General features: G+C 44.8%; 1 protein-coding gene across 1 annotated transcript in view; it reads left to right on the top strand.

Moving 5' to 3' along the window:
* LOC111674072 (laminin subunit alpha-1-like) overlaps window positions 1–21,769 on the top strand; it is a 35,478-nt gene that overhangs the window by 3,440 nt on the left and 10,269 nt on the right. The window contains exon 2 of the mRNA XM_023433094.1: window positions 11,561–11,865. Coding sequence (XP_023288862.1) covers window positions 11,561–11,865 — 305 coding nt within the window. The remainder of the gene's footprint in view (window positions 1–11,560; window positions 11,866–21,769) is intronic.

Below are 21,769 nucleotides of genomic sequence, written 5' to 3' on the forward strand. Positions count from 1 at the left end.
ACCTCTGGTCCCTACCCTCAAAATTCGGCCCCAATGAAAAAAGCAAAATTATCACAACCCTCGAATGTCCATATCTGAGATTCTATATTTTATCCCACCCCTCAGATGCATAAGGAAGTCCCTTGCAATTATTCTTCGGGATTTATCCCAGCATTAGGTTACGACATTTCCGGGGAATGAAATCTGCACCAAATCTATTCAATGAATAGATGCCCCTCGGCTTGAATCTCGGGCTTTCATTGATAAATTATTAGGCGTTTACACGCGGGATATAGCTCACAATTATGACTGGAAAGCGAGCTCGGCTTTATATCGCCATAAACGATTGACGTAAGATAGGGTTGGGCGAAACGAGAATTAATGCCAAGTTGCCAGAGCTCTTTCCATTGTGACCGGGGAATATCTGAAAGACCACAATTGACGTCCCCGCAATTGGCTCTTACGTCTTGTTCATCGAGATTTCAAGGGGAAATTATGGGAAAAGGACGCATCGGCTCGCACTTGTTCATTACCTGGCACAACAGATAACACGCTTTTCCCGCGAAAAGATCAAAACCACCGTAATGATAAGGTACGAACGTTTTCATTAAAATCCTCTAACGTTCCTCGGCAAGGATGTTGGTTTTTACTATGTCTGACTTGCCGGTATGCCGACTTCCGTTATGGTCAACATGCATCCACTTAACATTCCGAAGAGCAAGTACCAGCTAGAATGCAACTGCACCTTATCGTGCAGATTTCCTCCGATACGAAAAATCAACGAAATAATCAACAATTTTCCCCATTTCGCCAATCGTCCCTTGCACTGGAAAATCACCGCCAGACTATTCAAAATTCATGTTCGTTCATATTAAAAAAAAAAATCATGCTCCAATCTCGTCACATTTAAAATCCATGTTCCAATTTCCCTATTTCGCCAATCGTCCCTTGCACTGGAAAATCACCGCCAGACTATTTAAAATTCATGCTTGATCATATTTAAAAAAAAATCATGCTCCAATCTTTTCATATTTAAAATCCATGCTCCAATTTCGCCATGTTCGAAATTCATGCTCCAATTTGGTCATGTTTAAAATTCATGCTCCAGCTTAATTTTCAAAATTCATGTTCCGGCGTCATGTTTAAAATTCATGAAAGTCCGCGGAATAAGGATGAAAAAAATGGGGAATTAATGAAGCGTTTAATACGAATCGACTAGAAGCGAAGGAGGGGAGAATCGGTACCAAGGAAATCGCATTAAGCCCGTCTCTTGGAAGGGGGATAACACGAAAGAGAACAGGGCCGAGAGCATTGGCCGATCTCGATAACGCAGCATCCTCGCAAGAGGCAATCGTTCGGGCACGCCCACGCATGATCGATCGCCCCGAGAATTCCAAAGCTCCCTTTTATTTGCCGACATTGAAAGCACATGCCAACTAAGGAAGGAAAACACGAACGGCATCGCGTTATCAGCCCCGTGACAACGTTAAGGAGAAAATGCCGACACAGAGATAGCAACCCCCAAGAGCAACGACTACTCCATTAAGGATTTATTTATTTATTTACGCGCAATCTATGCAAAAGGAAAACAAGAAGAAACAGCTGTCTGAAATTTTCCATCACTCCTTGCAAAATGACAAATGCGATTTGATAATAATTTCTCACTATTTAGGTGATTTTTATAAATTTCCAGGATTAAAGTCCAGAATTTCCTGGGTGGTAACCCCTTGATATCGTGTTAACAATTTTTAAAGTAGACGCTCAGGGCAATCCCGGGTGAAAATGTCGAGAACCAGAGCTGAAGAAGAAACGACCGAGCAAAGGGAAAAGAAGAACGGGCCAAGAGCAAGGACAAGAACGGGAAAGACCGAACGTCGAGAAAAAGCTGCCGGAGATAATTCCCGGCGCTGAAACTCGAGCTGTTAACCGGCTGTTAGTTGGCTCGTAAACGCGTTGCCGATCGAACGGAAAAGATCGGAGAACGACGCTGCAAAATTGTCGACATTTACATTTAAGGGTGGAACTCGAGGGAGGAAGGAGATAGGAGAAAGAACGACGACCCCGAGACGTCGCTTGAAGAAATTAATCGGCGAGAAATTGGCACCGTCTAAAAGAGACATTCAATAAATGGACGTATCCTGAAAAAATGCAGAAAAGTTTACGTACGACTCGTTTAATTATTCCCTTAAACCATTAAATGTGAAGGGAAAAGATTTCAAACGCTCTAATCGCCTTAGGAGGATCAACGCTATAGATCTCTCGCTCGGAAATGCATTTGGTTCGAAACTCTGCCGACTTTCTTGATTCTCTTAAGGGACGGATCGATATCTCCGGGATGATTTTTTTTTCTCTCTTTTTTTTTTTTAATTTAGAGGAAAAGTCAGGACACGGTTCGCCGCTAAATATAAAGCGGGAAGACTCGGCGGGTGTCATTCGTGGAGCGAGGTGGCGTCCCTTCGGGGTCTTCTTCTTGGTGTGTCACCGACGTCCGAAGCTCGGGCTAATGTCGAGGGATTCTCGGTAATACGGTGAAGGACCACGGAAATAGACCTCGGTATAAATATCGGCCTCGGGGCCGCACACGTGATCCTCCGATAGGTCGATCCGAAGGACTAGGTTTTTTAAAAAAATCCCGAGGATCTTCGAGACATCCTAGGGAATTTCTTATCCGCCCTTCCCCCGGATCGATCCTTCCACGTGGAGATCCGCCGAAAATCCTGACAATTTTACATAGCGTGAGTTCATTAAAAAAATTAAATGGATTACGTTCTAGGACTTGGCACCGTGTTGGGAATTAATCCCTTAAATTTAATGAAAAAGGAAATAAAGGAACCTTTATGTCGTCGCCCTTCCCGATCGATACTTCCGAGGGATTAATTTCTTTTTTTAATCTCTTATCATTCTTGACAACTTATCTGCTTGAAATTCCATTTAATGTGGGAACGAACAACAAAGATTCAGTGATCTTGCCCCTCTCGGACGGTAATGACCTCTTGGGATAAATACTCCATTGACGTTGTTAGATTACTCCGGAATGATCTATTAACTCGCTTCGCCAAAGAAAGAAGGCCTTCTTATCGTTTCCCATTGTTACGCACTTATTGTACGGTAATCGTGTGCTCTTATCATATTAAATCCCTGACAGGCTTTCCGTTCTTTATGTAGATTATTCATTGCTTATGCAGATTACCGATTTAAAAGGTCCAGCTGTAAAAACGCCATTTATTCCCCTCTTCGGTGATAAAAAGGTCCGGGTGGGTAATAATTTAAGCGCGATATGATTATCCCCGGTTTTTCGATTGGCACCTGCTCACTCTCTCGGAAGGCCGTAAAATCTCATTTGAATGTCAATTACCTGGTAGCCGTGGTTAAACTAACAAACTCATTCCCAGAATGAATGGCAAGTAACCCCGAAAGAGAGAGAAACCTCGCCGAAGATAAATTTCCATGGATAATAAATAAATATCTTCATCGGCCGTACTTTTTCCTTACTTTCTGCCTCAATCTATCCCGTCGATTTGATTACACCTTTACGAGACATTTCAATAACTCAATATATTTTTTATTAATGCTCCGAATTTTTTTTATTAACCATGGAACCATTTTCTCTTTTTATTTCCTGTAGAATCGATGCCGGGGGCTTTTCGTCGTTAATAAGTAAATAAATATATTTTACGCGTGTACCATTTTGCTCATTTTCTGCCTCAATTTATCTCGTCGATTTTATATATATTTTTTTAATAACTCTCTCATCGATACTCCGAATTGTTTTATTAAGCAGGAAGTCCTGTTTTCAGGTTTTTATTTCCTGTAGAATCCATGCAGTTCTTTCGGTTTTTTTTGTTGTTGTTAATTTCTGCAAATGCATCCAGCAGTGCACGAGGCCCGTGCACCTCGTTCGCTGCAGTTAAACATGGAGCCCTTTTTTCAGGTTTTTATTTCCTGTAGAATCGATGCAGTTCTTTCGGTTTTTTTTGTTGTTGTTAATTTCTGCAAAGGGGAATGCATCCAGCAGTGCACGAGGCCCTTGCACCTCGTTCGCTGCAGTGGACGAAGTCGCCTTCCGGAGTCGAAGAGGGCGTCCCTTCTCCCGATGCAACTATGCACCCTGTAATCGGACGCATCCGCCGATAATGACTGGCGGTTCGTTCGAGAAAGGCGGTTCCTTCGCACTTTATGCGCTTTGCGAAGCCTTCGAGAAAATATCCTCGTGCAATTTCTCCTCCCGATGATCGATCGCTCGCCGATTCGGTATAATCTTATGCACATTTCTCCAAGATATTAATAATTTTCTCCTCATTCATTTCTAATGCCTAATTGCACGGTGCATACGCATGGATGGTTAAGTCTCTGAGAGAAGAAAAGGAATTAATTCCTTTTCTCTTTCGCGCTCGGGATTTTGGAGGCACTATTCTCATGGGAATAGATTTATTTCAGAGATTTATCGATACCTTTCTTATGATAGACGGAGCTTCTCTATTCCGAGAATGAACTTCGGTGTTGGGAGGGAAATATAAGTGTCGGTAAACCCCGTTCATCCCTGGCCCCGGTTATATTCAGTACGTAAACATAAATAGCGTGACTAACCGGGGGAGGAATGGCGAACGAGAAGTGCTCGAAAATATTGACTCGGGGGAAAAAACTCCCGGCTGGAAGTCGTGGATTTATTTTCCCTCCCCTTCAGGGTGAGCAGTATGTTAAACCGATGCTTACTCAACGTTCTGGAATTACTTTGGATTTTATTTCCCGGCCTAACACGAGATAGCAGAAGTTCTTCAAATCTTCAAGATGGCGGACTAACTCGGCTGGGAATTTCGGATGGGTTTTTATCCTCTACCCGGTTTTTCCAGACAGGTAATAAAAATCACAGAATGGCTTTCCGCATTGTAGTTGATGCTCCGATACTTTTTCGAAATGAATTTCCAGCGGGAAGCGGGAAATATAGGGAATAAAATCGGAGTCGGGATGAGGAGGTTTCCAAGATGGCGGGAATTAGTTAGACCGTTTGTTGGGTATAAGAGGCGAGGTTAAGGAGCGCCGATAAGGGACGCTCGGCTCTCGGGTGACAAGAGTGACGTCTGAAAGGGACGCGAGAGTCGTGCTTTTACCAGAGATACAAGATGGTCGGCCCTTTGTGTCGGGCTTGTACAATTAAAATAGCCGAAGAAACGCGGAGAAACGGACACCGGGGAGGACGAGGTAGACGAGGGAAACGCAGATCGGGAGGACCTACTCGGAGCCTGGAAAGTGATTCCTCCTTCTGTTTCCTTTGCCGCACGTCAATTTAATTTATCGCCTGTGGAAGGAGCCGTACAAGTTGTCGTTTCGTCTTCGAGGGACTTATTCTTCTTCATCGAAACGAGGGAAAGTCGCAATTTCGCGCTCCTCGTCGCGAACGAGATTAACGTCAACAAGTTATTACCGTAAGGAGTACTTAAAGGGCACTCATAATTTTTTTTTTTTAATTGGATCGAAGTCACGTATTTCATTTTTTTTTTTTAATTTTTTTCCTTTCGGGAGATCAGGGAGGAATTCGCGATACGAGTCATGAAAGGCATGTACCACTTTTATTTAACGGCGAATTCGCGGAATGACGGGCATCGCGGCCAAAGCCATGTAACGCTCTTATTTTACGGCCAGGTAGTTGTACAGTGACACTCGTGTACGGATGTACGGTGTTACAGTGCCCCATGAAACGGCATGTTCGAGCTATTCGAGCGGCGAGTTCACAAGGAAGTAAATTATTGCCGAGAGAACCGCGATAGGATAGCCGCCGCCATGCAGAGCCGCGTTTATAAGGAGAAACGCTCGGAATTGAAATATCCCCCCTTAAAAAGAGTACCTCACGATGAAATTGCGACCCAGAGAAGAAGTACCGACCTCCTGCAGCAGTCCAGCAAATTGCAAAATGCCGACAAGACTCTTAAAAAAAAAAGAGACGTTCCAAAGGTGAAGAGCAATTCCCAAAAAATCTGAGCGAAACGAAAAGTGAAACGGCATTTCACAGCCGATCGTCATATATTAGTGCGTCGATATCGAGGCAATTCCCGTGTATGCTTTTTTTATTGAAGCTCCAGCGATAGTAACACTCATTGTCAGGGTTAATTTTTCGTCGTGTCTTAATGATCACTTTCTTTTACTTCGCTTTATCGGTCTCTTCCTTTCATCCCAGACGCTGGAGGGTCACGAACTCGTTGAATGAATCACGGGGAATTATAAATAACGATTCCCGATACCGCCTGGTATGGGCTTGTCCCTCTGAAAGGCAGATTTCTCCCAGCTGTCCGCTGACAAAGTGCAGCGAGGCTTTCGCCAGCCTTGGAGGGAATAAAAAAGGAGACCACTCGCGTTTCTTTCCGCTGAGCCGTCGAGCTCGGAAGCGGGCCCGATAAAAAGGTGGAAGGATAAAGACAAAAAAGAAAGAGGAGACAACGGGGACGTTTTTAAAAAATCTCCGTCCCAGGGGACGCCTTATCCCCCTCGACGTAAATCTATCAGGCCTGGGAAAGTGAAAAGTGGGTAAGAGAAAAAATATTAGACAAAACCTTTCTCCCGTAGAGCTGGGCCCTCGAAAGTTTCCTCTCGACTCTTCGGTTCGCATTCCTCGGTCCCAGGATTTCCCGAAGTGTCCCTTTTCCTTTGAGCCGAGCAATACCTGTCCTACGACAAGTGGTTCCCTGTGATAGTCGGCTCCTAGAAGGACTTTTATGGCCTGGTGCTCCTCGGCTCGTTTTGTCGAGCCGACAAGTGCATCCACCTCCAACGAGTCCACCTTTGAAAGTGCCGAACCCATCCAAACGGTCTTCCACCAGCTGAGATAATGGCTTTCCGGGTTACGAAATCGCTGCCACTCTAAGAAACGCGGTAACTTCCTCCTTGACACACATTTCTTACACCCTACGTCCAAGATGCATTCGGTGCATTTCCACGTATGCCGATGCACTCCAACGCCCACTCTGATGCACCCCCCCAATTACCGGAAAGAAGTTTAACATCCATCTATATGCTCCTTCCATATACCCTGATGCATCTCGACGTCCGCTTTGATGCACTTTTTATGCACTATCAGTCGCCGGTGACATGTAGATACGTAATAAAAAATGAAATTAGGAATCGACGAGGCGCATCCATTCCCTTTGATGTCTACCTTTGATAGTATCTAATCTGAGGAATAATTCATGGGGTTACGAAATTCCCGAGAGCTGTACCTTTTCTACCTTCTCTGTACTCCGAAAGAAAAAAGAGTAGAAAAAAAAAACGTTCGTCGACCCAGGAAAATTTTTTTTCCCGTGACTTGTCACTGTTATGTGGCATTGTCTCGCAATTAAAATCGAAGAGAAGCGTGGGCTTGTTGCAGGATTGAATTTGCATACTCACGCACCGAGGTCGCAGGAGCAGGTGGTGTGTACGCGGCGATACGCATGCGCAGTCGGTCGTTGCGTACGCACGATACCCACGTGGTATCGGCTCCATTGATGATTTTCATTCACATGGCGTTTCTACGAGCATTCGCGACACCTCCTTCATGGAGGCGGGTCATGCGCAAGGAGTGCGTTCGTGTAATTTACGAGTACGTACATTAGACGGTCATGCGATCGCGTATTTTCGAGTACCCAGGAAGACGGCGAGAAATTACGATAAAAGGGTTAAAAAAAGTATTAAATTCGGAAAGAACAGAATTGAAACTATTGTGGATTACTGCGAGGGTATGTCGAAATCAATTCATATTTGTACAGACTGAAAGGTTCTCGCTATCTAAACACGGATTTTTCAAATGGACCTTTCACTCCGTTCGGTCGTAACTAATGAGCTTTTAGGCTAATTATCGCTCGAGTGCGAAGCAAGTACCTACTTGGAATGCGTGTGTACATACATACCGGTGTACTACCTGTTCACGAGTACTTACGGTGGCTTAACGGAGTCATTAAAGTGCACTTCTGTGCTGGGAAGTCATTTCACAAGGAATTTTTCCGGTTTAATAATTATTACCGTAATTTAATCATGGCGAGGATGTAACGCCGGAGTCTTATTGGGTGCTCTCATTATTTTTTTTTCCAATGCAAATTTATGAAATCATTCAGTAAGATAAATATACAGAAATTAATTAAAAAGGAAGGGATGGAGGGACGTGACATTTTCATGGTTTTTAACGGGCTGGTCGATGACTTTCGAAAATGTTTATTGTGAAGCAATCCACGTGCGTAATTCCTGTAACGAGCCGTAACGAACCTTTCCAATAAGGAGGCTCATTTTTCTGGATGACCAGGATTGGAGATGGTCGAGCAACGTCCGCTGATCAGTCAAGTGACTCGGTGATCTTTTTGACAGCGTAAATGGGGTCTAATGACATTCACTGACCATAAGCGTCGAGATTTCCGGATTTCCTTTTTCGTTTCTGTCCACTACCCGAAGCGAACCCATAACAAGCTGAGAAGCTTTACAAAGGATTTTTTGCCATTATCCAAGATAACGTCATAAAGCATGTATTATCCAGAAATGATTTTCTGAAATACTATTTCGGGTGAAAATTGATAATATAGAATATATCATTCTGAGGGAAAAAAAAAGGAGGAGTCGCACGCGCCTCTTGTAAGGCGAGCGCGTCGTGTGGGGTCCCTAGGGACAGAGGGGTCCCTAGGGTGGCCGGGACTCGTCGATCCCGATGGGACTCCCTTAATGGTGTCCCGTGACCATGGTCATGACCGAAAACTCCTCGTTATTTATGGGGACCCCCTGAATTAACGGAAGGGCCTGGGCTCCTCGAGGAGCTCTTCGTTAAACGAATTTCGATTTTATCCGCCGGTCCAGCCGGAGAGATATCGACCTTATTAGTTGCCCCATCGATCGTTGGATCGATTCCGGAGGAAAAAATAAAACACGTGGAAAGATAGATTGAAATTCCTCGGGGTAGTTTCGATCTTGAATAAGGATAACCTCTGACTGAAGAGAAAAAAAGAAAATACGACCCTGACGAGACCTTATCGACCTTATCAAATCGTTGGATCGATTTTCCAGGGGAAATAAAAAAATGTGGAAAGACAGATTGAATATTCCTCCGGGGTAGTTACCCCGTCAATTTTTTAGGAGGAATAAAAAGCGAAGAAAAATAGATTAATAATTCCTCCGGGGCAGTTACGACCCTGAAGAGGGATAACTGGTGGTCTAGGTCTTGGGCATCGATCATTGGGCCGAAAATTAATGATAATCCCGAACGGTCTGGCTCGATAAATTGCTTCGACCCTACTTTGGTCATGATTTATAACAATTGGCGGGGGATGCGTAGGGCGGAAAGTCTGCCAGGAAGCTTGTCTTTTAACATCGGGGAGTCATCGGGGGGTCATCGGGGTCGGTCATTGTCAATGGCAAGGCAATTGGCAATTTTCACCGGTCTGGCCAGCTTTATCGAGGGTCTCCTCCGCTTTCCGAGAGCCGGAGATATTCACGCTCTCGACAACGAAGTGTCTGACGAGTCTCGGTTATTTCTGTCTTCGCGTCAGTCACACCGACCGACTCCACATCCGAGAAGCCGAAACCCGGGTTTATTTAGAATAGGACCGACCACGAGGATCGAACGTGGTCAATGAAGTGATTTCGCTAAGAAACGGCCTCGTTAAAGTTTAAGTTAAGGCGGGCCGAAAGCCCGAAAATCGGTCCATTCGATTGACCCACACTTTTCTTTAAGGGTGGCCCATAAAAAAGATACGGTCATCCATCATTGTACGCTCGCCGTAAGGGTGATTATACAATAGGTAGAATTTTTGCATCGACTCGGGACTTTAGCCTATTTTTCTTGTTTACTTTTGGAGTATGGAAAATTTAAGGGCTCATCCGGCGAATTGTGTGGTCGAATCGAAAGGGGTTATTGGGGTAAGGGAAGTTCGTAAGGAGCTTATCAGGGCGAGCGGGCATGGTATCGGGACTCTACTTCCTCGTTTCATGGAGTTTTATGAAGGACGAGCAGATCGCACTCCATGGTGGGAATGATTAATTCTCTCGGCGATCGGTTCGCTACGCCCTTTACTTTCCTTTCTGGAGGCGAGGCTCTTGCCGGCGCTGCCATCTATGGAACGGAACAGCGGATGGGACCGAGTTATTTCCGTCGTCATCCGTCACAACGGGTTACTCGAGTCTCGAGTCGGCGGAGATTCGAGACTCGAGGCCAGACACAATAGCCCTGGTTGTTCCGAGGAGAGTCGTGGTCGGGTCGAGTTTGAATCGAGTCGGTCGAGTTTGAATCGAGTCGGTCGAATTTGAATCGAGTTGGATCGAATCGAGTCAAAGTTTGGACTGAGTTCGTTTCTGGGTTACTACAAGTGGAGGTGACATCGAGTTTGGAATGGATCGGGTTCGAGTCGAGTTTTAATTCGAACCAAATTCTGCCGAGTTAAAATCGAATTATTATAAAATCGACTCGGGTCGAGTTTGAATCGAGTCGGTCGAATTATAATCGACTCGGGTCGAGTTTGAATCGAGTCGGTCGAGTTTGAGTCGAGTCAGTCGAATTTGAATTAAGTCGGTCGACTTTGAATCGAGTTGGATCGAATCGAGTCAAAGTTTGGACTGAGTTCGTTTCTGGGTTACTACAAGTGGAGGTGACATCGAGTTTGGAATGGATCGGGTTCAAGTCGAGTTTGAATTCGAACCAAATTCTGCCGAGTTAAAATCGAATCAAATCGAATTTAAGTCGAACCGAGTCGAGGCAAATACTTCCAAGTTAAGATCAAGCCAAATCGAATTTAAGTCGAACCGAGTCGAGGCAAATACTTCCAAGTTAAGATCAAGCCAAATCGAATTTAAGTCGAACCGAGTCGAGGCAAATTCTGCCGAGTTAAAATCGAATCAAGTCGAACTTGAGTCGAACCGAGTCAAGAAAAATTCAAGTCGAGTTTCGAATGAATTTAAGGTGAATTCGAGGCAAGTCTCAACATAATTCCAGTAAAATTCGAGTCGAATTTCACCCGAGTTAAATTTGAGTCTGGCAGAGTCAAGTTCGAGCTCGACTCGATTCCCAAGCAAATTGGATCCGCTTCTGGAATCGCGGTTGTTCTTGAAACGAGAAACCCTGTGCGTGGCTCCGGGATAAACGAGGCGAGATTTCTCCTCCGGTCCTTCCTCGTTCTCTTTCTGGAAAAGCCCTTAACTTCGCCACGTTTCGACTCGCGACCCCGACCGAATCGTGAGTCTTGTATAAACAGTTCTTCTGGCCTCCGAGTGAGCATTTCTTCCCCAGAAAACCTCTACTTAACTCTACAGCTCGACATTCGAAGCATAGAATCCGCTCATTCGACAAATTTAGGAACTCCGACATCCTCCGTCAATTTCTTGATTAACCCTTTGAGGGTCAAGTCCATATGACGTATGGGCGAATTTCATCAGGGCGTGCAAGCGATATTGGACCAATCGTCGGACGCACTTACGGGTCCTTAGCGCTCAAAGGGTTAAACTAGTATAACAGCGTCCCAATAATTATGAAACATAAAATTTATATCCGAACTCCTGGTTTAGAAAACGATGCTTCATTTCGTATAGTATTGATGCGAAAAGGGTACTTAAGAGATCGTTTTTTTTATTTCTTTCTCAGGTCAGCCAGGCCCTCTTGGAACGAAGAGCTCGAAGAGTGGCGGCCTTTTCCCTCCCGTCTTCAACGTCGCTGCCAAAGCGGAAATTACGTCGAATGCTACCTGCGGCCAAGACGGGCCGGAAACATTCTGCAAACCCTCGGAGTCCTCTAGATGTGCCGTATGCGACACCAGGAGTCCTGATCCTGGGAAAAGACACGGCATCGTCAACGTCCTCGACTCTGGCCCAGGAAGATGGTGGCAAAGTCCGACCCTGGCCAAAGGAGATCGATACGAATACGTCACGATAATCCTCGACCTGAAACAGGTACGCGTTTAATTATCACTTCTTAATTAAAAGGATAATTACTCGACTCGAACTGTCTAGAATAAATAGGGCGCAATATTTCCTCTCTATTATCTGGAATCATGAGAATTCGAGTCAAGTACATTATTCTCGGATTTGGCAAAAGATGTCTTCGGTTCAATGAATGTTGTTTTTTTTTGCCCCTTCAAAATGGCCAGGATTTTGCTCTAACTGTCTAGAATAAATAGGAAGCAATATTTACTCTTTATTATCTGGAATTATGAGAATTCGAGTCAAGTACATTATTCTCGGATTTGACAAAAGATGTTTTCGGTTCAATTAATGTTTTTTTTTTTCGCCTTCAAAATGGCCAGGATTTAGCTCGATCCTAGGAGAGGAAGATCGAGATAAATCCCTATCATTATCTCGGGGATCTTTGATCGAGTAGTTTTCCTGGGAGATCGAGATTCACTCGCAACCAGATTGGCCCTCGGGTTTTCTGTCTCGTCCTGGCGCTCCTTTTTCGGCATTATCGGGATCGTGGCAGGGGACCCTTTTTCAAGGGGCCGGCGACTACTATGCTCCCATTACGAGGCCCCTTAAAAAGGGGCCGGTCTCTCGTTAAAGCGTTAAGGCACCGCCGGCAATTTGTAGGAGCGTCCAGGTTGTGTTCCCGTCCGCCACACGCCGGCGAAATTCCTGGAAAGGATCAAAAAGAGTCCTCGTCGCTCTGCCGGCCTCGGTCGATCGCCTCGTCCTTCTCTTCTCCTCTCTTCCCGGCATTTCTCCTCGCGGATCCTCTCGGACGAAACGAGAGAGGCATAAATCGAACTCCGAGAGGAGAGGATGGAAACTCGGACCGACCCCGAAGAGGCGCCTCGAAGACCTCCGAGTTAACTTTAACGATCCGAGCCACCGATTATCCTGGGACGTTTCGGGATATCCTGGATCGCTTCTAAGTGTTTTCCCGTGTATCGCCGTAATTCATCCAGGGATCCTTCGAACTTCCTTCTTCGTGCAAGACGTGACGAATCAAGGAAGGGTTGCATCCTTTCCTCGAGGAGGGATTTCCTTCCTCCGTAGGGCAGGACTCGATTGACCCCGTCCTTTTCCTTGCATCGTCCTTGCTAGGTCGAATTTTTTTTTTCAACGATCTTTAATGGCCTTATTGCGCTGTTAATTATTATTTAATTAAAATAAATTATTTAATTAAAATAATAAATTATTAATTAATTAAATTGTTATTAACGTCGGTTGTGGAGAAATATTGTCCTTGGCCTCGCCGGTTTAGCCAATTTGGGGTGTCGAGCATTCGACAATGGAACCAGGAACGTGCGGGGTCCTCGGGTGAGGGGATTTCGGAGCTCTTCTGGCCCTTCTTCCGAAAACCTAGGCGTGAAAGGACCACGAAATGCCTCTTCAAGGGTCGATTCCGAATCCTCATTGTCCCTAGATTAACGAGTCGAGAGTCCTTCCGCAGGATCCCCCTCACGACTGCGACCTCGTGAAAAGTCCTTCGAAGGGCTGATGATGAATCATCCGAATAACGAAACGAGAAATAAAGCCAGCAAACGATTCGAATAACCAACGTTGAACTCGAATTATTCGAATCTTTACCAGATTAAAAAAATCCTATTATAAATTGAATATCATGGAAAAATATACTCGACGAATCACATTTTTTATATATTTTAATTCCTGGATAATTTCGGGAAGAGAGGAATAATAGTAAGAAACGACTCTTTGATGTTTCCCTAAAATGTGAAGTTTCCTGAAAATATTTCAGGAGATCGAATTAATCCATCGATCGATCGGTCGGCGTCGATCCTCCCGGTAATTGACTTTTTCTCGCCTCCGAGTCGTTCCTTGCGGAACTCGACGAATTTAACTGGTCGTAATTTAATTCCCACGGTCAGTGGCGATAATGAGAGAGCGGTGGGCCTCTTGGTCGGGTTTTTGCTGGGACCTATCCCGGAGTGTTGCGCTCCCGCGGGATTCTGGCCCTCTTTCTTTTCCTCCTTCAACGAGCGCTTTCCGCCGCGACGTCTCGCTTCTTCCGAGGAGGTTCTTCGAGTCGTGAATTATTGTCTCGGGCAGGCCCTTTGTGCGCGTCCCGCTCCTTGGGCCTCCTTATTAAGACGTTTCGAGTTCTATGGGGATCCCTTTATCCCCTGATTTTCATTTCCCCTCCTTGACTCGCCGTTTTCGCCGAGTATCACGTAAGAGATCTGCCGAGGTGTCGATCGATTTTCTATACACAATTTTCAACATTCCAGATATATTTTCAATAATTCTGGAATAAATTTAGAAACGCCAGATTCCTTGAAAAGTTGCAAACTTTGCAACGAGAACGTATAGCGTCTGAAAGGAAGGTCCTGACACCCATGAAATTTCATTTTTAATAAAAAATTCAGAAAATACCTATAAACAAAATGTTTAAATAATTGAAGTTTCATGGGTGTCAGGACGTTCCTTATGGCTTTACGTTTACATTGTAAAGCTTGGAACGATTTACTGGACCTAGGTCGGAAAAGGGTTTCATAAACGGAACCCCTTTGTCGCCACTCTCAGGTCCCCTTATCATATTTTATTCGGTTATCATATTTCGGGTTAAACGAAGAAAATTCATGGGGAAAGATTCCTTCAATGGGAGCAGATCTCCGAGTTTCATACCAGTCGTAATGGTTTTTAAGAGATGGAAGTGCAGAATTGCAGCCCCTCTTATCAAGGCGAAGGAGAGAGTAACTTCGTTAAGGTTCCCCTCGTTACGAGTTTGCCGAGCAATTTCGATCTAGGGGTTATTAATGAGGAAATAACCCCGGAATGTCAACTTAGCGTAGAAATATCGACATCGGTATTTAATCGATTTAATGATTACTCACTTGATGACATTTGCGGATGGCCTGCACACCCGATGCCTAGAGTACTCGATAGAGAAATTGTACAAATTGTGCAAATAATTCCCCCGTGGGTTATCTTTGGTTACAACTTCGTCTGCTTGTTTTCTTGTCTTCTCCTCTTATCATCTTCGTTCGTCCCCTGGGGTCTCAGTCCTCTCACAGCTGGGTGGTCGTCTTCGGTGTAACTCTTTCTCGACATGTCTCGTAACTCCTCCTGGGTCATACTTTTTCTTCGCACACCTTCCACCTCGTTTCGAGCCTACACGTTAATTCCCGGGTTTGTCAACCCCTTCGTAATTCCCGCCCTCGGGGCTGCCGTGGGATCCCTGATTATACACGGTGATAATGGCAGACACCAACAGGTGGTACTCGATAACGGTGATAAAGAACGAATAAAAAAAGGGGGGAATCGGATGCTCGATAATTCCTACCGCCAAAGCGGCCGCGTATTCCGGAGAGTTTAATGCGACAAATTGTCGTTAACAATCCCCGCACCGAGGGAAAAAAATAAGAATCCCATCCTGAGCCTGAGAAAAATATTTATTTAATTAGTTGGATACCAAGGAGATTTATTTCCTCGCTTAAAAGAATTACCTTACTTAAATTGAAATAAAATTCCATGCAACGTTTCTTCGAGGATCGCGACAATTTGTCTGAGCTTATTTGAGGGGAAATTTTTCGAATTAAGAAAATATTTTCTTGGTGCATTGCATTTTTTTTTTTTTCTTCCGATGGCCTTTGGGAAAATTCAATGTATGGTCGATTGGGAAATAATCGAGTCCTTTATGGGGCAAACTTCGTATCGCGAACAGATCTCACGTCGTTTGCCTCGTATCGAGCCGAGAGATCTTGGCGCGCGACACCGGGGATGCACCTTTGTATGCACCTCGCACGGGTGCAAGGCGCGCTGCACTTTGGGCTTTTTCGCGGTGCACGTGACGTGCAATTTGTGCCTGGATCTCCGAGCAAACCCCGAGTGCATTCCCCAGGCCGAAAACCGGTTGCCCTTAGATTATAAAAATTTTTTATTACTTCCCATTCCCGACAAAAGCGGCGAGGTGGCGTTTGTCGTGCATTCATTTGGTCGCTTCTCTCTTCACGTCCAAATTAGAAAAAAAAAAAAAAAAGAGTAATTCTGGCCCCACTTCTAAATTCCCACGTTAAGGTAGTCCCTTGATACAATTGATATACAAAATGATACACAATAATATTAATTAATATACGCGAAGAAACTCCTTTCGTCTCAAGATATTCGAGTCTCTATCCGCGTACCGTTTAAAGTGTTAATAAATTAATAAAAGGGAAATTAGACATATCCACCGAGAAGAAAAATTTGCCATAAAGTGTCGTTAAAGGTGGTGGATTATCGATTATCGATAATTCGTCCTCGAGGAAGCGAGAAAAGGTGTGCAGGGGTCGAAGAGGGATGTTTAAATCGGGAGTACTCTTCGCTTGTTACCGATTATGGAGCCGGCCAGGGTGGAGGAGCATTGTTCCTAGGACCGGGGGAAGGTAAATCCCGGAGGATAAGGGTAATTGTACCGAGAAAAGGAGGTCCTCGGGAGGAAAGGGGAGGAAAGGAGAGAGAAAAGGAAGAGAGGCAGGGACCACCGTGTCGGTTGCTCCACTTAGTTCGTTAAGATTCCCACGAAGCTGAGATTCGCCGGTTAAGGTAATAGCATGGGACACGGCACTTGTTTAACTAGGGCCCAGGGCACCGCTAATAAATTGCCATTGCACTATCTGCTCGGCCATAAATGGCGAGTCGGCGAGAGAATTTACGCGGACGTCTGGGCCCGCCTCCAGCAAGAGTAAGAGCAGAGTAAGAGCCTCATTGCACCGAAATTGCATCACGACTGCATCCGCGGGTTCTTTTCGGCCAATTTCCGAGGCTCCACCTAAAACCGGTTGAATTGTTAACCGAAGGAGATATACATATAATAAAAAAAAAAAAATAAAAAGGCCGATCTCGAGTGCTTTCTTGCAGCCCTCGTTACGTAGGCGCATCTCGGAACACAATGGGCCCTTGTATGTAACGCACGTACACCATCTCGAAACTGCGCTGTAATTGCTCTCCCATTACGCTGGATAGAGCCATCCAGATATGGATCGAGACATTCCCGATATTCCAGAAAATTACCCCGATCGGTGGAGGATCGATAGGGGAAAAAAGGAGAATCGAAGTTAATGCGCCCTCTTCTTCTGGACAATTATCGGAAAATTTCCCCCCTTTTAAATGAAGGATTTGAACATTGGGAGAGGAAGCGTTATCGACTTTTGGTTCATTATCGGATATTCATCATCTTCAGCGCCTAAGGCGCCCCACGTTTGGTCCAATATTGCCTGCACGGTCAGAGGAATTTCGCCCGTATGTCGAAATGGCTCCGTGTTCAAAGGGTTGAGGTCGAAGGGTGATCATTTCTCTTTTTATTCGAGTTCGGGCTCGTGCGGGACAGTTTTTATTTCTTTTGCCGTGGATTTTCTCACGGGTCTCTTTATTATCCATTATCCGTCGCGTCGAAGGGAGAAGGACGAAGGACCGAGAGGGACGGTGGAAGAGGCACAATGGGCTGTGGTAACGGATCCTCGTGAAAGACGAAACTTAGTTGGCGAGTCTCCTCGAAAGGATCAGTACGCGTGTCCTACGCGCTTGCATTATTCCTCATTGTCTGCCCACAAAATGGCGAGGCGAAAAAGGGAAGGCTCGTTCGCACGATAAGTAAGGCGCCTCCACCCACGAGGACCGACGCCACAGGATGTCAGGACGATCCTTTTAATTCCCCCGATCATTTTAATTCCTACGAATTTTAAGACAGGTCCTTGTAATATCGCTTCATTATCTGGGGAAAATTTAATTCCGCCTCTTTAATTGTTAAGAATTTTTATTTTACATAGCCGAAGGTGCAGAAAATAAAATCATGAATCCAGAAGACTCCTTGAATTTTTCTTCGACCTCTTTAAATTGAATTACGAGTGTGCCCTAAATGAAAAGCATATTAAACGGAGATCGTACCTCATATATTGAGAGAAAATAATATTTTAGAAAAAATATTTGGTTTTTTTTTCCCCTCCCAAGCAAGATTATTACGCAATAATTCCCACGTTGGATCTAAGATACACAAATAATTGCCACATTACTAGAGGGGTACGGATATCAGCGAGCTGTCAGGTGCATACGCATTATCCGGTACACGCAAGTAACTATAATTTACCGTGGAATAAATAATCCAGACGGAAAAATATCGCGGGATAATCTGGCAGGTCACTTATCGGGAAAGTGGCGAGATCGATTGAATTTCCGATGAGTTCTGCGGAAATCGAAGCGGTACCGATTGAGAAATGGTGGGTGGGTGGGCGGTAATTCGCGGTAATTCGATTCGCGACACTATCGGGGGGAAGGGGAGTTTTCCTCACGAATCGACTCGCAATTTTCCAATAAACTTACGATCGATATGCGGCCCATTAACGGAGATATCGACGGCCCGATAACCGGCGGGAAAATTGGCCGTAAACGGGGAGAAATAGTTGGGACTCAAGATGGCGGCGTTGTAACGAGACTTATGAAATAAGGACTGTCGCGAGCAATCTAGGCGTTTCATCGAGAAACGTGCATGAAAGTTCACCACGTCTGCACCTCCTTCGCGAATCGTGAGGAGCGAAGGAGGAAAGGAAAAAAGAGAAAAAGGAAAAAAAAGATATCCAGCCGAGGAATTCGCGGAGTTCCGCGGTTGTATTCCGCCATTCTTCCGCCCGTTGTTTCGAGTTCGCTTTCGCCTCGTTTATCGTGCCGCTTTGATCTCTCCTTCCCAAAGGATCAACCTGGATCGAAGCTTGAGATCTCGGAACAGGTTTGCCGGGGATTTTTCCCAAGGCATTTCTGCGATAAATGAGCTTCAAGTGGCCTGGTGGATTTTCTGATCTTTCGGCGATCTTGAGGAGCGAACACTCGAGGATTGCATTTCATGATCTCACCTCCCGGTCAACCTGAACTCTTGATTTTCCCGACTGGAGGTTGACTCCCAACTGAAAAAAAAAATCCCAGGAATAAATAACGAAGGATCAAAAGAAGAGAATTGAGGAACGAGAGATTAATCCTCGGGAGAGTGCTCTCTCGTTTGTTATTAAAAATTGACAACCATCCCGAGGGACCCTTCGGACGGGTTTCGAGTTTCGGTTTCATCTCTCATTATTTATTCGATCACCTCTTGGTCATTAATAATCCCTCCATTGATAGCCTCCCTTGACGTCCTTTTATCCAGGATCATCGACCCGTTGGGACGAAATTAAATTACCTCGGTAGATCCTTCGCGAAGAGATCAGGAGGATTTTTTATTTGACGAAGGAAAAAGGGTGGGAATAAGAGTCCTGGAAAATCCAGCCTGAAAACCGCCCCGAAGGACGATGTCCTACGCCTTTGGCTGAGTCCTGTCTGGTCCAAGTATGGCTCCTCCAGGCTTCCTTACAAACCGCGAGGTTATTTTGTCGTTAAACTCGTATTCACCTGAACAGAAGAGCAACCGGACCGACGAGGTATAAGTGTTATCCTAAAATGTCCTTTTACCCTCGGTCGTCCTGAAGAGGCTCTTCAGGGTATCGGAGGTCCTTCTCTTTAAATGATTTCCTGGCCCCGGCCGAAATCGACGTCGAACAAGTAACCGACATGACGTTCTAAAAATAAGCAGAGAAAAAAATAAATAAATAACAGGCGTACCTGTTAATTGAATTACATAAATAAAGTTTATAATACACCCGGCTGTCGAGTTTCGCGGCATTGCTTCGTAGAAACACCAAAAGACGACGGTAAATTAAATCATTTATTTTTTTATTCGGCGTGTTTGTTCCATATCACACCTCTCAGTGTATTTGTTAATTTATCGAGCGGTTAGGATCACTGCAGGAATAATTTGAAAAATTATTTACAGGTCGTAGGATTTCATACCCTGCGGTACTTTGTGGTCTGGGGATTTTTGACATATCCTATTCTTGTCATATGAAAATGTTAATGCACTAACTTTAACTGCGCGGTCTGGAGAGCCGCGAGACTGGCCATTTATGATCTGAAATTATTTATCCCTCCCTGGGATTTTTTTTTTTTTTTAAAGACGACTCCTGCCGAGGCGCGTCCTTTCTCCAGGTTTCCCCAGAAGTCTCGGGAAGAAGGTCCCCGAAATTAAATCCAGGGAGTAAATTATCCCTAACTGAAGACACTTGTAAACTGACGTTAAACGTGGAAACTAACAAGTCCCCTCTAAACATTTCCACTTATAGTGACTTCCGGTTCCCCAGCTGTCCCCCATAGAGAGACCATAGAGAGACGCCAAGACTACAAACATCCGGAAAAATCCACCCTTGACAAAATACAAAAACCCCTCCGAATATAAATCTCCCCCGAAATAGAAGAATCCTCCCTATCCATAAAACAATTAACACACCCTGAAATTAAAACCATAACCTCGAAACGATAATTTAAATACCCAGGAAATATCCATAGACTCCCAGTTCCAAATTCCCCTTTTTGTAAATTTTTTTTCTTTATTCGAAATTGCAGTTTATAAATCCTATTATCCGAATAGAGAAATTATTTCCATAGTGAAAAAGTGCATCAAGGGTAGCATTCATAGTGTAGCTGGGATTATAAAACTTTTCTCCCACCTCGATTTACGGAATAGTTTGAAACATTACAACGTGAATAATGAGATTACAAGGAAGGTCCTGAAAGTCATGAAATTTCAATTCTTTTCAAATTTTGTTTATAGGCATTTTAAAAATAGTTGATAAAAAATGAAATTTGAGAACGATTTGAGATACCCGATTCGTATAAATGTTTTATGAACGATTAAGCTTTCGGATGCCACTTTCGCATCCCCTTAAGAGGAAGAAATATCGAGCAAGACGGAATATGGGAGGAAGAAGGAGCAGGTAGAGGCAAGAAATCGGAGGCTGTAATTGAAGTTGGGGTCGTAAGGACGAATCGAGGTATCCAGAGAGAATTCCTTAGAAGGAGAGGACCGGTCGCCTTGTATCGCGGACACGCGATCTGTCTTTATGACCGAAAGTGGGCGTCGGCGTCGTAACGATACGTCGAGGAGAGCAGAAAACTCGAAGGGCCGTGATCGTCCTGTTAAACAGGAGTCTGCAAGGATCCTCGGAAGCTGGCTCATGTAGATGGAAGTGCCGTGTAAGGATGCATCGATCAGAGTTTCGTTTAATTCAACGAAGGGTCCAGATGTCTACCGAAAGTAGGATATACGTATGTCCTACGTTGGATATACGTATATGCGACGTGTCGAACGTCTTGTTTAGGTATAAAATTGAATTTTTCGACGGGAACGATGTACTCGCATGTCCCGAACTCCTTTGACAGGTTTAGAGTTAAATCTTTGTACGGCTCCAAAATGACGCCCCCGAGGAGTCGTGGATTTTTTTCAGATGACGTCTTTTTAGAATTTCCGGCCAGGTTCCAAATGCAATTTCGATGAATTATTCCCACTTTTGAGTAACTATTGAACGGGGGATTGGGGATGGACGAGTTTTTTGGCAGGAGTGCAGTGATGCACCTGGTGCATCCGACCTGCAGTCGGGGGTCGAAGAAGGATGCTGCCTGTAAAAATGATATGCGGTTCAGGGATAATCTTGATAGCGAGATGAAGACTAATTGCACGGTCGTTTGTTCCCTCTTTATCGTTCTGGGGAAATAAGTTGCAGCGTGGTGTTCATTGTTGGGGCACGCAAGGTAATCCTATCCTGGCCCACAATCCGGGGTATTGAAATACATCCCGGGGTGTATCTGCGAAATAAGTGTTCTCTTGCAATGCGAATCACCACCGGGATAAAGAGAGAACCCAATGGGAGAATGGATCACGAATCATCGCGTAACAATACGAGCCGGAAGGAAGGTCATGCCCATTTATCCTACTTGGCGTTGTTGCAGGACACCATGCAGTTATGATACACATCCCACATCCATAAGATCTTGTAACCAGAAATGAAGTCTCCCGACACGATTCGCTTAGGGTCCCTAGATG

The sequence above is a fragment of the Orussus abietinus genome, unplaced genomic scaffold (genome assembly GCF_000612105.2).
Source record: "Orussus abietinus isolate OABI.00-Male unplaced genomic scaffold, Oabi_2.0 scaffold16, whole genome shotgun sequence".
Classification (NCBI taxonomy): domain Eukaryota; kingdom Metazoa; phylum Arthropoda; class Insecta; order Hymenoptera; family Orussidae; genus Orussus; species Orussus abietinus.